Genomic DNA, 15,590 nt, shown 5'->3' on the forward strand with positions numbered 1-15,590 from the left:
GGTAGGGTTTCTTTCTAGATGATACAGGGGTCGAAACTAGGGTTGCCAACCCTCCAGGATTTGAAGATTAATCTGCTGGCCAGGCTGCGGGCAACCCAGGAGAAATATCATAGGGGCATTAAAAAAAATTGTGTGTTGTTGTCATTTTCTTTGAATACTTTTGCTTATTGTTATAAAAATATTGGAGATGGAGATGGATATTGAAGCTAAAACTGAGAGCTGGGAAACAGTAATGAGGTTTATTCCTTTTCATACACGATTGCTTACCTCCACTCTGAGTGATATAACGAACCCAGGGGAGAGCTTGGTAGCCGCTCTTTTCAATGATTTTGAGGTAGCGCACCTAGTAGAAACAAACATGAGTATTACGTGGTCTTTACCATGAATTTCACAAAACATCTTTGGACCTCGTCTCATTGTAACTTTTATTTTCAACACATTTCGTTGCTGGACTCCTGCGGATGAAACGAAAGAAATGTGACTGTACTGTGGTAGGAAAACAGAACCTCAGCTGTGGTAAGCAGATTCCAGCGCTAACTGCTCACAGGTACCACAGTCACTCTGCAGTCAGGAGCTCTAAAATGTTTTGTTGGGGTGGGTCTTACCATCCACTGCAGATTTGGGAGGTAAGAATACAATTACAAAGTCAGATTGTGATCATGGGTTCTTATCATAGGGACATACAAAATCAGAAAAGACCAGTTTGGTCCATCTTTCCAGCCCCAAAGTTCAAAAACAGAATACACAGCTCACTATCGATTCCCCTCAATTGATTTTTTTCACCTCATGCCTGTCCAGCTTCCTTTTGATATTATTGATGATCTCAGCCCCGATTGCCTCCGAGGCGGTCCTCATTTCTCTATTAGGTTGGGGAATAAGAGCTCACAGATATCAGGTCGCCTTACTGATAATCTCAATGAATGTGGGATTTGAAATTACCTCCATTGATAACTTTGGCAAAAACTGTCAATGTGCGTAGAATATGGAGAGTCTTGTTTTGTAAGCATTTGAGACTTTTTGCTAACGTTATTGTGCTGAGGAATTTCACCGCTGCCCTGGGTATCAAGTATCAGGTGGAGCCAGAAATTACATCATTAACTTGAAGTGTGGTCTCCTAGGTGTTAGAATAATTTGTTCTGAAATAGGTTACATCAGACTATTCTGAAGCAGATAATAATGTATCTGGACTAGAATGGATTCAATTGAATAAATTAAATTAAATTGGGTTGGACTAATCTGTGTTCACGTATTGACCGGATAGATTGAGGTAGAGGGGTTGAGCTGTAGTGCTGAAGGCTTGTGCTCCAGAACTAGCCGCGCCTCTAGTCAAACTGTTCCAGTACAGCTACAACACTGGCATCTGCCCGACAATGTGGAAAATTGCCCAGGTATGTCCTGTCCACAATAATTGGGCTGATAAGTCGCAAGTAACATTTGCGTCAGACAACAGCCAGGCAATGACCATCTCCAACAAGAGAGAGTCTAACCACCTCCCCTTGACATTCAACGGCATTACCATCGCCGAATCCCCCACTATCAACATCCTGGGGGTCACCACTGACCAGAAACTTAACTGGACCAGCCACATAAATACTGTGGCTACAAAAGCAGGTCAGAGGCTGGGTATTCTGTGGCGAGTGACTCACCTCCTGACTCCCCAAAGCCTTTCCACCATTTACAAGGCACAATTCAGGAGTGTGATGGAATACTCTCCACTTGCCTGGATGAGTGCAGCTCCAACAACACTCAAGAAGCTTGACACCATCCAGGACAAAGCAGCCCGCTTGATTGGCACCCCATCCACCACCCTAAACATTCACTCCCTTCACCACCGGCGCACTGTGGCTGCAGTGTGTACCATCCACAGGATGCACTACAGCAACTCGCCAGGGCTTCTTCGACAGCTGAATTCCAGAGGTGAGGTGAGAGTGACTGCCCTTGACATCAAGGCAGCATTTGACTGGGTGTGGCCCGCGACCTCTACCACCTAGAAGGACAAGGGCAGCAGGTACATGGGAACAACATCACCTGCACATTCCCCTCCAAGTCACACACCATCCCGATTTGGAAATATATCGTCATTGGGTCAAAATCCTGGAACTCCCTACCTAACAGCACTCTGGGGGAACCTTCACCACATGGACTGCAGCGGTTCCAGAAGGCGGCTCATCACCACCTTCTCAAGGGCAATTAGGGATGGGCAATAAATGCTGACCTTGCCAGCGACGCCCACATCCCATGAACAAATTTTTTTAAATGTTGACTTTGTGTGATAGAGTAGAACACGTGATAGCAAGTTGGCAGCTCGTTTTACATCTCTCCCGATTTTTATTTCTGTTGACTTCAATTACTCATCGCAATAATCATTGCACAAAGTCAAGATCTACCCTAGAGTGTGTGGCTGTATGGCCTTGTAATGAGCCTAGTTTTGCAGCTTGTGGAGTGAATGACAGTCTAGTGGGAATATCAAGGTCACAAATGAGAATCAGGGTTTGAGGCCTTCCAATGGATGGCTGTGCATTTCAGCAAGCACTGCTGGTATAGAGATGTTAATGACAGTTATGGTGAATAGGTAGTTTGTTGTCTAGTTGTACAAGGCTTGAACTGACAAAGTAATATATGAGTGTGTCTGTGTGTGTTTTGCATGTATAAGTCTTAGCTATGGCAGGGCACATGTGTAGTCTACATTAGACTAGACTACACTGTACTGCTCTAAATCTGATCATCAACTAGACTGGGTGCAATTCTCCTATTCCAAATCTATCAGAAAATCCCAAATTACCTTTAAAAAGTATCGATAACCAAAAGATTAAGCAAAGGAGCAAAATTTTCAGATTTCCTCCTTTACTAAGTGCTGACCTGAATTCCGGAGACAGTGAAATATGGAATTTCAAACTTGACAGTGATGGGCGGCTTCCCCTCCTGTTCCTCACTCTCAACACTTGGGAGGCCAAAGTGAGCCCGCATCAAGTACTCCTTGCCACCCTGAAAGTAACAAAAACACAAGGTGGCCACGAGCAAGAAACAAGAGAGCATAACAATAAAGTGCTGGAATATGTGCAAGGGTTAAAAACAGAACTTTCAAATTGCAGTGGAGATAGTGCTGCTAACAAATTTGGAGTAACTTTCACATTCCACTGAAATACGTTTATTCCACTTGTTGACTCATGCGCAGAATAAATAAACCAGGTTATTCAAGTTATGATAACTTTATTACTTTCTCTATTTTACTTTATTTGGACCGAAGGGGATTTTGGATATTATCCTATAGTCCCAGCAAACTATTCAGAGACTTTGACAAAATCCATAACGCATAGATCTCTCTGTGAGAGGCTCTAACTGTCCCACTTTTCCCAATCTTACAATAGCTGTGGGCAAGGGAAGTGCACTCCACCAACTTTATGTCATGAGTTTGTGCTCTGATATGCTGCATCATTGTATTGTTAACATTTTGAATTTTCTGCATTACTCACAGGGAAAGACTTGATCGACCAGACGACAGCGTTCTTTTCTGGGAGCCATTTTGCACTGCCTGTACTGGTCTTGAATTTCGGCGAATCAGCATCACTGGGAACTGGCACAAAAATCTCAACATTGTTTGCTGTAGAACGGTGTTTAAATTGACTCTTAGCCTGAATTTGAGTAGGTAAAAAAATTGGTTCAACTTAAGGTAACAAGTAAACACTCAGAGAGATAGATAGAGAAATTGGGCACATAGTCAAGAAGATTAATGGCACTGACTCGTTCTTCTATGATTTATGAACGTAAGCAATAAAAAGATAAAGGATTAACAACCACACATACACGCATACACTAGAACGAAATTAACAATCATTTAAATAAAATGATCCATGCTTAAGAAGAGAAAGAAGCCACACAGTCTTGTACTAGCCACTGTAAATGGATACATTTTATATGAGGATCCTGAGTTATGATTGATTCATCCTTGGAACAGAGTCCAATAAAATCACTTTGACATACTGAAGTAATAAAGCAAGGTAAACATAGTACTGTAGATATGAGAAAACACCCTTCATTCTCAACTTAGTTCCGCTTAACTCAGTGTTTTTCCCAAATCCTGACCGGTTAGGTGGGTGTTCCCAATTTTCTTTTAGGGAACACTCACAACCCCAAGGAACGCCCCTTTCTACCAAGATACTATGCCTTATATTACAGTGCACTACTTTAGTTTCTGTTTCCTATTGGCTGCTTCCTCCACCTCTACCCCCACAAAAGGCAACAGGCACCAAGGCAAATATTTTTTAAAATGTCATAAAATCAATGCTGGACTGAATTACAATAGATGAGTATAAATATGATCAGCTATACTTTGCCCTTCAGATAGGCTGCATTCCATGTATTACTAAGCCTGATTACATTGCCGTTTGGTCAAGTTTATCATTCCCAGTTCTACCTACTGAACTATTCATCAACTGCAATACATTCTGCAGCGTTGATAATCCTTAGAAATGTTACTGAACTGCTTGGTGTTTTGCATTTAAAAATGCCGATAAATTAACTATTTTGCCGTAAGTTTTCTTAGGAGTGACACCATGATTATTTTCCAGTGGTTCCATTTTTCTTCAAAAAGGGAATTAGTTGCATGAAAAATAATAATAAAAGGTATGGGGAGTGAACAGGATTAGACTAGACGGCCAAAGTGGCAGAAAATACCGATGCGGACTCGATAGATTAAACGGCGAGAGTAATTGATAAGCACCACAGTTTTCCATTTGTCAGGAGCTTTTTGGGCGCTAACCCCAGGAAAATTGCACCTTACAATTGCTCTGGAGGCAGGGTAATGGGGGAGAAATCATCCTGGGTTTCCACTGCTGATCACTGCTGGGAAGTGCATGTGTGAACATCAGATGTGGACAGGATTGGGCTTAGCTACAAGGCTTTCCATCACCTGGGAAGCAAGAAACAAATAAAACTGACCAGTCTTCACAGTCTAGTCTGACACATGAAGAGTTTTATTGGGATCAGGTACCGCAGGACTGTGGGATTGTACCCTGGGAGCGGAGAAGGGAGGTGGAAGGGGAGGAAGCTAGAAAAGAAATAGGCACAAACTCTATACCAGATCAAGATAGATAGGCCCATATCTCCATGAGGCAGCAGGGCCCTGTGAGGTGGAGGGCTGAAGCACTCATAGGGTCCCTTGGGTTAAATTCCACAGGGAGATTTAGAAAACCTATTAAAATGTTTTCATCTCAGACTCAGTTCCACTCTTACCTTTACCATAATTTCCACTCGGCTGTGTGAGTATTTTTCAATCACCGACTCAATCCAGATCAAGGGCTTTACCTGCAAAATAAGGTATTGTAACAATCAATGTCCATGTGATATTTTACAATGGTAGACATGAGACAATGGGTCACTAACATTTAACAATACAGTTCAATAAAAAAAATGGAGTGAACATAGGCACATTTTAACTATCTTCATATGGTATATTTCCAGACTGGAAGTAGAGGCATCTCATGTAGAGAACCTGTCTACTGGGCTTCAAATCAAACAGCTGGTCAGGTCAGTACTACTTCCAGACCAGTATGTGGTTCTATGTGTATAATGACCCACAATTTGGTGTCAAAATAACAATGAGGCTAATGGCGTCACCGTTATTTATGCACAAATCGCACAGCAACTTCAGGCGAGGGCAGATGCGCGGTTAAACACGGAAATCCGAAAGTTGCTGTCCGAGATGCGCCACTCCGTTGTTAGCTTTGCGAAAACGGCATCTCACCATCTGACTCACCGTTCAAATGCATTGAACGGCATGAAGTTCCTGTACTTGCCCGGTAGATACGAACTAAACTCACCGCAGAAAGTTAGGGCTTGTTCATTTCAGTCTAAGTATCCTTTTTAACAACATGATAAGTGTTAATTACTGTCAGACAACCTCTCTGGCACTGAAAATTAACTATTACAAGTGTGGAATCTCATTCCTTCAGGTTTTAATTGTTGTTGGAGATTTTACTTTAAAAAATTTAAATTAAAATATTTTATTTACTTTATCTTTCTGTCTCTTTCCTCCTTTCTCTTGATCCAATCTTTCTTTCCCTCTCTCTATTTCTCTTTCTTACCTGATTTGACATTGAATTCACCCACTCTGACTTACACTTCCTTCTCAGTCCTCGCGCTGTTTTTTTCACACTCGTCGCGGACGTAAGTCAGAAGAGACTGGACAAGGGGAGAAAAGGCGACCGTGCCCTTTTAATTCCCCATCCCGCTCCCACTCTGATCTCTCTGTCCTCGGCCTCTTACACTGTTCCAATTAAGCTCAATGGAAGCTCGAGGAACAGCAACTCATCTTTCGATTAGGCACTTTACAACCTTCCAGACTCAACATTGATTTCAATAACTTCAGACCATAACCGCTGCTCCCATTTTTATGGACAGCAGGTGCTGGTAATGGTTCTGAGTTGCAATTTACAGCTCCTCTAGACCCATCTTTTGTTTCTTTACCTGTCCCATTACCACCCTCCTTGCCTTGCACCATCATCCCTTTTGTCATTTAATCACTCCTGCCCTCTACCCTATCAGAGACCTTCCCTTTTGTTCTTTCCTCCCCTCCCCTCCTTTCCCTGGCTTTGTACTTGCTTAAAAACTATTTAATCTTCAACTTCTGACGATGGGTTATCCACCCGAAACATTAACTCTGTTTCTTTCTCCACAGATGCTGCCTGAGTATTTCCAGCATTTTCTGTTTTTATTTCAGATTTCCAGCATTCGCAGGATTTTGTGTTTGATATAAGAGGAGGTAAGTCCCAATTTCCCCATTTCTATGTAACAAAACACTTTACATGCTATTTTGTTTTAAATTTCCACAGCAAGCTTGAGTTAAAATATTACATCCAAAGTGTGTTCTTTACCTATTGCAAAATACTTAAATGAATCTCCCTGTGCAGATGTACCAGTGTGCCATGTGACTGAGTGTACATTTACCAGTACTACTTGTAAACACGTCACATACCTGAGTGTACAGCCTGTAAGACATGAGTTCAAACTCTCCATCTGGGGGGATGAAGGAAATGGTTCGATCGTTTTCAAAGCGGGATAAGCGCACGCACTGATGAAACTTTACATCCTCTAGTTCAACAGATTTAGCCTTGTCCCCTTATGTAAAAAAAAGACAGGCAGTTAAAAGAGCAGCTAAGGCAAGGTTTTTGCAAGCTGAAGTGATTTGGGGTGAAATTTCCAAAAGCGGTGGTGGGGTTGGGGGGTTGGTCACTAATAATGAAGCGGAGGGAGTGAAGGATGTTCAGTGATCCAGCGTCCTTAAACTGTAAAACTTTCCTTTTCCAGCTTTTGATGATCCTGCTCAAGATAGCTTCTGGGAGCCAACATGCCAAAATTTGTTTTGTCCCCAGAACTTGTTGCATGGCCATCAATCCACATTCAATATTGTGCTAAGCGCTGTTGGCTTCCAAAATGCAAATCTAGTGTAGCTGGTGGTATTCCAAAAATAAACTTGCTGAATTCCTTAAGGCCGGCCACTGGCCTTTTACTGAGACTACTTGGTTGGCCTGCCTTAGTGAATGCTTTACTCAGTTTACTTTGGGGTTGCTGCAGATTGTGCAAGACCCAAACATCAGGAGACGGTGGCAATAGTACAGATCTCATGCAATGTAAAAGCAGCTGTTGATCAATATGGCACCAGTGGTGTAAAAATGAAATAATAGCCAAAGTAAATCAGCATTTGAATGTTAGCACTGAGGACCACAGCGCACACCCAATGCACACTGATTTTTGCACTAGAAAGCAAGTGACCAGTGAATTATATAACAAATTCGGAGAACAGCATGATGCAATGGAAATGAATTGCTAAACTTCATCCTGTGGGATTGCTCAGGGCTTCATGTAAGATTTTGAACAGCAATATAAAACCGGTGTTGACATCTGCTCCTTACACATTATCGCCTTCTAGAGGTAGTGTTTACGCAGGGAAGAGCGATCATTTTCAGGCCATCTGTAAGGAGACACAAGTACTGTTCAGTTGAAATGTCGCCAGTGTAGAGAGTAGAAACCAAGGAATGAAGAGGCAGGCATTTTACCAAGAAAAAAAGGGGGGGAAAAAAAACTAAAGCTCAAATCTCCCCATTTCAGAATCCCACACATTCTAGTGTATTGGTGCCTTCCCATCTAGGACTGCAAATCCTATAACCTATTGCTCATGGCAGTTTCCATTCTTAAATACATTTCATTGTTTTCACCCTGTTTCCTGTCTGTCCTTTACCCTCCTGCCCATCATTCTCCCATAAGCTGTTGTCTGAAGTCAAAATCCTACAGGTGCCAACGTGAGTCTTTCTTACTGATAAATAAGGAGATATTTGTATTTGCCAGAAGATACAAACTCACCTGACTCTAGTCGGAACTGTGTACTCACATTTAGATAAAGTGCCAATAGTTGACAGATGGTCATAAAATATATACTTTACACTAATATGTATGTGAATTTGGGCTCAAAGAAATGTCACTGCTGTGGAATGAGCACTGGTTCTTCTTTCTGTGCCCTGCGTCAGCATCAAGCACCCTCTAGTCAGGTATAGCATGAGTTAGTTTCAGGGCAAAGCTCCCTCTACACTGCTCCAACATCACTCAACCCTAACCTCAGAAGAGCATCCCTGACTGGACGGTGTAACAATTCCATTTCCCACACTAGCCATCCTGTCGCTTCTCTGCATGAGACTGAAAATTTAGTCCTAATTCATGCCGATTTATTGGGAGTTGTGTGCTGTGAACTTACATCCACTCAGAACTGGCTGAGGGCTGCTCCAACTCACTTCATTTTGAACACTGGAATTATCAGGGAGGGAAAAGGGGAGAGAGCACATCAGTCTGAGGTATCTTCAAGCCCGAGTTATCGTGATCAGGTCATAAGTTCAATGTTCAAGTCCACAGCACCACGCAACCTCCATCAATATTTTTACCTTATCTTTTAGACAGAGCTAGAGTTAAAATGAATGCGTTCACTATTGACTGTTCCACGTTTACTTACTTCCAGAGATCTCAAACAGAACCTTATCATTGAGTCCGAGTCGTAGTTCTGGCATTCCTGACAGAACGACCTTCAGCTTTACGTTCCCAATAATCTCACTTTTCAGGACGCTGCCATTTGCACTCACCTGGAGAAATAAGATATGATGAGGCAGATAACATACAGCGTGCCGGAAGTCAGGATCACTGCGCACGCCCATCCCACCCCACACACACAAACATTTAAACCTACTCTGCCTGATGGGAAGTGACAATTGTAAACAATTTTACAACACCAAGTTATAGTCCAACGATTTTATTTGAAATTTACAAGCTTTCGGAGGCTTCCTCCTTCCTCACATTCACCTGAGGAAGGAGGAAGCCTCCGAAAGCTTGTAAATTTCAAATAAAATCGTTGGACTATAACTTGGTGTTGTAAAATTGTTTACAATTGTCAACCCCAGTCCATCACCGGCATCTCCACATGATGGGAAGTGGGCAGCTGCGTAGTTAAAATGGCCTCCCAGAAAACTTACCGGCCTGTTCCCAATCCAGGACCAACTCACTTCGTGTTTGTATTTCCTTATACCAGGCAGCATCCTACTGAATCTGTGCTGTACCCTCTCTATTGCCTCAACATCCTTTCTATAGCATGGAGCCTAAAACTGCACACAGTACTCCAACTGTGGTCTTACTGAGGTTTTATATAGATTCACCATTATATCTTGACTTTTATATTCTATATCTCTTGCCATAAAACCCAGTATTCCATTATTTTTTTGATGGCCTCACCCACTCGAGGTGCTACTTTCAATGCCTTATGAACCTGAGACCTCAAGTCCCTCTTCTCCTCCTGTATTGATAGAAATCAGTAAATCCATTTGTAACTGTTGTTCCATATGTTCACCCGATGGGAAATGAAGGAGCTTAATGATTCATATCAAGTGTCATCTCGCCAAGTGGTATCTCGGTCTGCCTTCGGAGAAATTGAAGAAATACACGGGCAAAAGACACGAGCAACTGGTCCAAATCACAAGGTTACACCCCTGGGTTAAACTATCATACATGTGGATATAGGGAAATGTGGGTCAACTTTTACAGAAGTTGACTCACATTGACTCACAAGAGGGGTTTTGATAGAGTAAATAAGGAGAAACTGTTCCAACTGGCAAGGAGGGTCAGTAACCAAAAGGCACAGATTTAAGATAATTGGCAGAAGAACTAGAGGAGAGAAGAGGAGAAATTTCTTTACACAGCGAGTTGTTATGTTCTGGAATGCACTATTTGAAAGGGTGGTTGGTGGAAGCAGATTCAATAGTAAGTTTCAAAAGGGAATTGGATAAATACTTGAAGGGAGAAAAATTGCACGGCGATAGGGAAAGAGCAGTGGAATGGGACTAATTGGATAGCTCTTTCAAAGAGCCGGCACAGGCACGATGGACCGAATGGCCTCGTTCTGTGCTGTATGATTCGACGGGGGGTAAATTAGATAACGCCAATAATCGGGCGCGGGTAGCGCGATCCACAACTAACCAGCGCCCGGTGGCCCCTGCGCAGACAGTACGTGAACTTCGTGCTGCCTGCTAATTAGCATGATAGCTTCAGCGTTAACAGCGCTGCTGAGAGGCTGCACAAGGAATCAGGAAGCCCGAAATGGGGTGTGCACAGCGCACGTCATCAGCAGCCTGTACCTCTTAAAGGTGCAGACACACATTTTAAATGGCACATGCACAGTTCACTGGGAGGAGGGAAAGATGGCCGGAAGGATCATGAGACCGGTGCGAGAGAGGGCCCCACACTTCTCCGACGATGCACTGGAGACCCTGATGGAGGGGATGGACGAAAGGCGAGCCAACATGTACCCACAGGGTGGCAGAAGACCCTCCAGACTCCAGCTCCGCAGGCATTTGGAGGCTGTGGCCCAGGAAGTGAACACCAGGAGCACGGCACCACGCATGTGGGTGCAGTGCCGAAAGAAGTTCAATGATTTGACACGAGTGGTCAAGGTGAGTGAATGCAAGTGTCAAGTGACACATCCTACCAACTTAAATCAGCGTTGCACACTGATTGTATGCATTTTCTCCCTACTTTACATGCTGCCGGCATTCGCTCTCTGCGCACCAGCTAATACCTATACCAAGATGGCGGCTGGCGCACGTCACGCTACAAATGCGTGTGCGCAGCCAAGACGCCATCATGGCACATCAAGAGGCCGCGTAGCACCAAAACAATGGGCATTACATGGCCCAATTTCTAGCCCTATGATTCTAAGTAAGACATTCTGATCACTTAAGGAAGTGACTGATGCCACTAACCCTGAGAAAGTATTTATAACTTGTTAATTTTGATGGTTGGGAGGAGCAGGAAAGCCTTTATCTCTTCAATATTCTACTTTTATTTATGTATGTACATCAGCTTATATAACACCCTATTCCCTAACATATTAACCTATATTCAGAGCCTGAAGTTAACCACCAAGAATTTGTAGTCTAATTCGTAAGATCAGTGGCAACATAGTTTGGGACCTTTTACAAAAAAACGAAACACACATTACAATCCCACATAAATGGTGACCATATTAGAAAAGGGATGCCATTTACCACAGCACTGCTGTCAGACTGTGTTAATGCTATCTCTTCTCTCCCTGTGCAATGCACTCTAGAAGAATGAGGTGACTTGCAAAGAGCCACTGTTACAGTCACTGCTGCTCACCAGTAAATTGACAGATTCGATTAGATCAATAAACACTTCATTCTTCCTGTACTTTACACCCTCTGATCTCCAAGACACTGCGTTTGTGAGGGTAGCAGGGGGACGTGGTGCTCCAATTTCCAGCTTGTGTCCCTGCTGGATGATGTACCTGAAAATCAAGGGTTATAAATAGAAAGAGTCCATTAAATGATCAGTGGAATTCTCCTAAAGTAGAATTAAAACACATTTCGTCACTGAGCTGCATCTTGGCATGTTTCAGTAATACAACTACACACTTAAACTTACAAGATACTGACATGGTTGAGTACATCCCAACAACACTCTCTGCAAAATCAATGAAACCAAGCCGATAAATTCTTTTAACAGGGTATGTATCAAAAAGAGGAATATTGAATGATATGAGGAGTGAGTAAAAGAAAGAAAGACTTGCATGACCTCAGGTCGTCCCAAAGCACTTTACAGCCATTGACGTATTTTTGAAGTGCTGTAATGTGAGAAACGCAGGAGCCAATTTGTGCATAGCAAGGTCCCACTAATAGCAATGAGATAAATGACCAGATAATCTATTTTAGGTGTTGGTTGAGGGATAAATATTGGCCAGGACACCGGGGAGAACTCCCCTGCTCTTCCACAAAATAGTGCCATGGGATTTTTTTACGTGCACCTGAGAGGGCAGTCAAGGCTTCGGTTTAACATCTCATCTGAAGGATGGCATCTCCAACAGCACAGCACTCCTTCAGTACTGCACTGCAATGTCAGCCTAGATTTGTGCTTCAGTCTCTGGAGTGGGATTTGAATCCACGACCTTCTGACTTGAGAGGTGAGAGTGCTACCCCCTGAGCCATGGCTGGCACCTGAGTAGGAGGTATGGATTAGACCAGGTGGCTCATATGGAGAAAAACTCCGGCACAAACTTTGATGAGGGAGAATTTCAACTTACATCTGCCATGTTTTGTGTCCATAAAATGGGCATTCTGAATTTCACATTGCAGTCTGTTGCGCCCGATCTGGACCAAATGTATGCCAGGCGCCATATTATTTTCGGTGAGCTTTAGTTGTCCAGGACGCTTGCCAGGGTGTTAGGCTCTTTAAATTTGCAAATTGGGGTCCTATGCCGATTGTAGAACCCGAATGTGAAACTCTTTGTTTATGAATATTGTACAGGCAGGTTTGCGTCCATCAATGCTTACATTACATATCACTTTGTGGAATGTGCCCCAGATTGTCTTTAATAGTTAGCTGGTAGGCTGCCAACTCCGCCCCTCCATGCAAAACTTTGAAATGTAACCATTCAGATGCTGATTTTTCTCTCACGCACTGTTTGAGAGAATGGACATCCAGTCACCCTCTTCTGCTGGACTGCTGCCTTTCCAATCCCTAAGCTACTTGCTGTAACCAAGCTCCTCCTGTCTCTGTATCTCTGAACAAGATTAATGCTGGATTTGTTTAGAACACCCAGTCCATTCTATGCAGAAACATTCTTTAGGCACACCACCCAAGGTCAGCACAAGCAAAAGAACACGATATGAGGTAGTGTCTTTGTTTTAATTGTTCTACGTTGGGGACAGCCCCTCCATCTTAAGGTGGGTCAAGTTTTATTAGGTGCAATGCTCTATTGTAAAATTATACCAGGTCGATGTGAACATCACTGATCAATACTAGAATTCTCCCCTCATTGGTCAAGATCAGGAAATATAGGGTACCTAGCAATTAACCCATTTCCTCCCATACTATAATACAATAGAATGGAGCTCCAAAACACCAAGGCCCATACCCTCTCCCTGCACATTCCTGAACTGAGATACCCTCAGTCTGAACCACATATCACTTATTTTTACAATTTGATCAGGAAAATACATTAACAATTCATAAAAATGTTAATGTATGTATTCACATCATCCCTAGCAGTGGTTTGTGCCAATAAGTTAAAAACACAAATGTGTGTTCAAGGAGCTTCAGGATATCATCAAAATAATATTGTTTACAGCTTACAGTAGAACAGTGAATTCTCTATAGAGGGCATTCACACTCACCTGAGAAAGTCTAAAGAGCAGCAGCTGTTCAGTATAATGAGAATTCCCCCTTTCATGGCTTAAATACATTCACAGCAAGTCTCAACAAATTGCAACTCGGATGTTTCTACCAGCTAAATTATTGTGGGAATGGGATACGCTGAGCTCCACATTCATTCTGGGAATAGGATACACTGAGGCACACCATCCTTCTGGGAACAGGATACACTGAGCTCCACATTCATTCTGGGAATAGGATACACTGAGGCACACTGTCCTTCTGGGAACAGGATACACTGAGCTCCACATTCATTCTGGGAATAGGATACACTGAGGCACACCATCCTTCTGGGAACAGGATACACTGAGCTCCATGTTCATTTTGGGAATGGGATACATTTAATCACACCATGGTTAATGGGAATAGGATACACTGAGCTGCACCATGGTTCTGGGAATGGGATACACTGAGCTGCACCATGGTTAATGGGAATAGGGTACACTGAGCTGCACCATGGTTAATGGGAATGGGATACAGTGAGCTGCACCATGGTTAATGGGAATGGGATACACTGAGCTGCACCATGGTTAATGGGAATGGGGTACAGTGAGCTGCACCATGGTTAATGGGAATGGGATACAGTGAGCTGCACCATGGTTAATGGGAATGGGATACACTGAGCTGCACCATGGTTAATGGGAATGGGGTACAGTGAGCTGCACCATGGTTAATGGGAATGGGGTACAGTGAGCTGCACCATGGTTAATGGGAATGGGGTACAGTGAGCTGCACCATGGTTAATGGGAATGGGATACACTGAGCTGCACCATGGTTCTGGGAATGGGATACACTGAGCTGCACCATGGTTAATGGGAATAGGGTACACTGAGCTGCACCATGGTTAATGGGAATGGGATACAGTGAGCTGCACCATGGTTAATGGGAATGGGATACACTGAGCTGCACCATGGTTAATGGGAATGGGGTACAGTGAGCTGCACCATGGTTAATGGGAATGGGGTACAGTGAGCTGCACCATGGTTAATGGGAATGGGGTACAGTGAGCTGCACCATGGTTAATGGGAATGGGATACACTGAGCTGCACCATGGTTAATGGGAATGGGGTACAGTGAGCTGCACCATGGTTAATGGGAATGGGATACACTGAGCTGCACCATGGTTAATGGGAATGGGATACACTGAGCTGCACCATGGTTAATGGGAATGGGATACATTGAGCTGCACCATGGTTAATGGGAATGGGATACATTGAGCTGCACCATGGTTAATGGGAATGGGATACATTGAGCTGCACCATGGTTAATGGGAATGGGATACAGTGAGCTGCACCATGGTTAATGGGAATGGGATACACTGAGCTGCACCATGGTTAATGGGAATGGGATACAGTGAACCACATCATCATTCTGGAAATGGGATACGCGGAGCTCCGCCATGCTTATGGGAATGGGATACAAATATTTGGTGCTCATTTCCAAATGCTCCACTCTCCCTGGGGAGGGGAAATCAATCACACCGTTCTGCAAAACTGTCACCATAATGCACTTCAGTGCACAACTACATATATACAAGGAAACATGGTTTGGAACTAGAAGGCTGCACACCCCTCCACACTATACCCAAGACAAAATGGTGAAGAGTGATACTGGGATGGTTAAAGTTATAAAGGCACAGACCATTGTAGGATTGTTTGCTACTTTGTATAAAGATTAAACAGCAAAATACTTTTGGACGCCTCCTGACGAGATTCTTCAGGGATTATAGGGCCTGACAAAACTGGCAAAGGTGGATGGCATTGCTTAGGATCCAAAACATTGATTTCGGCCTCGTTTATTTTTCATTTGCTTTTGAGTCAATGAAATCGAAG

The 15,590-nt window shown here is 43.3% G+C and overlaps 1 protein-coding gene across 2 annotated transcripts in view; it reads right to left on the minus strand.

Moving 5' to 3' along the window:
* LOC137325191 (AP-1 complex subunit mu-1-like) overlaps nucleotides 1-15,590 on the minus strand; it is a 56,376-nt gene that overhangs the window by 8,728 nt on the left and 32,058 nt on the right. For both annotated transcript variants that reach the window (XM_067990001.1, XM_067990002.1), the window contains 7 exons: nucleotides 11,689-11,836; nucleotides 8,999-9,125; nucleotides 6,974-7,116; nucleotides 5,233-5,304; nucleotides 3,474-3,632; nucleotides 2,860-2,985; nucleotides 268-343 (listed from right to left, as the gene is read on the minus strand). In XM_067990001.1, the coding sequence (XP_067846102.1) occupies nucleotides 268-343; nucleotides 2,860-2,985; nucleotides 3,474-3,632; nucleotides 5,233-5,304; nucleotides 6,974-7,116; nucleotides 8,999-9,125; nucleotides 11,689-11,836 (851 nt within the window). The remainder of the gene's footprint in view (nucleotides 1-267; nucleotides 344-2,859; nucleotides 2,986-3,473; nucleotides 3,633-5,232; nucleotides 5,305-6,973; nucleotides 7,117-8,998; nucleotides 9,126-11,688; nucleotides 11,837-15,590) is intronic.

Source organism: Heptranchias perlo, chromosome 9 (genome assembly GCF_035084215.1).
Source record: "Heptranchias perlo isolate sHepPer1 chromosome 9, sHepPer1.hap1, whole genome shotgun sequence".
Classification (NCBI taxonomy): Eukaryota; Metazoa; Chordata; class Chondrichthyes; order Hexanchiformes; family Hexanchidae; genus Heptranchias; species Heptranchias perlo.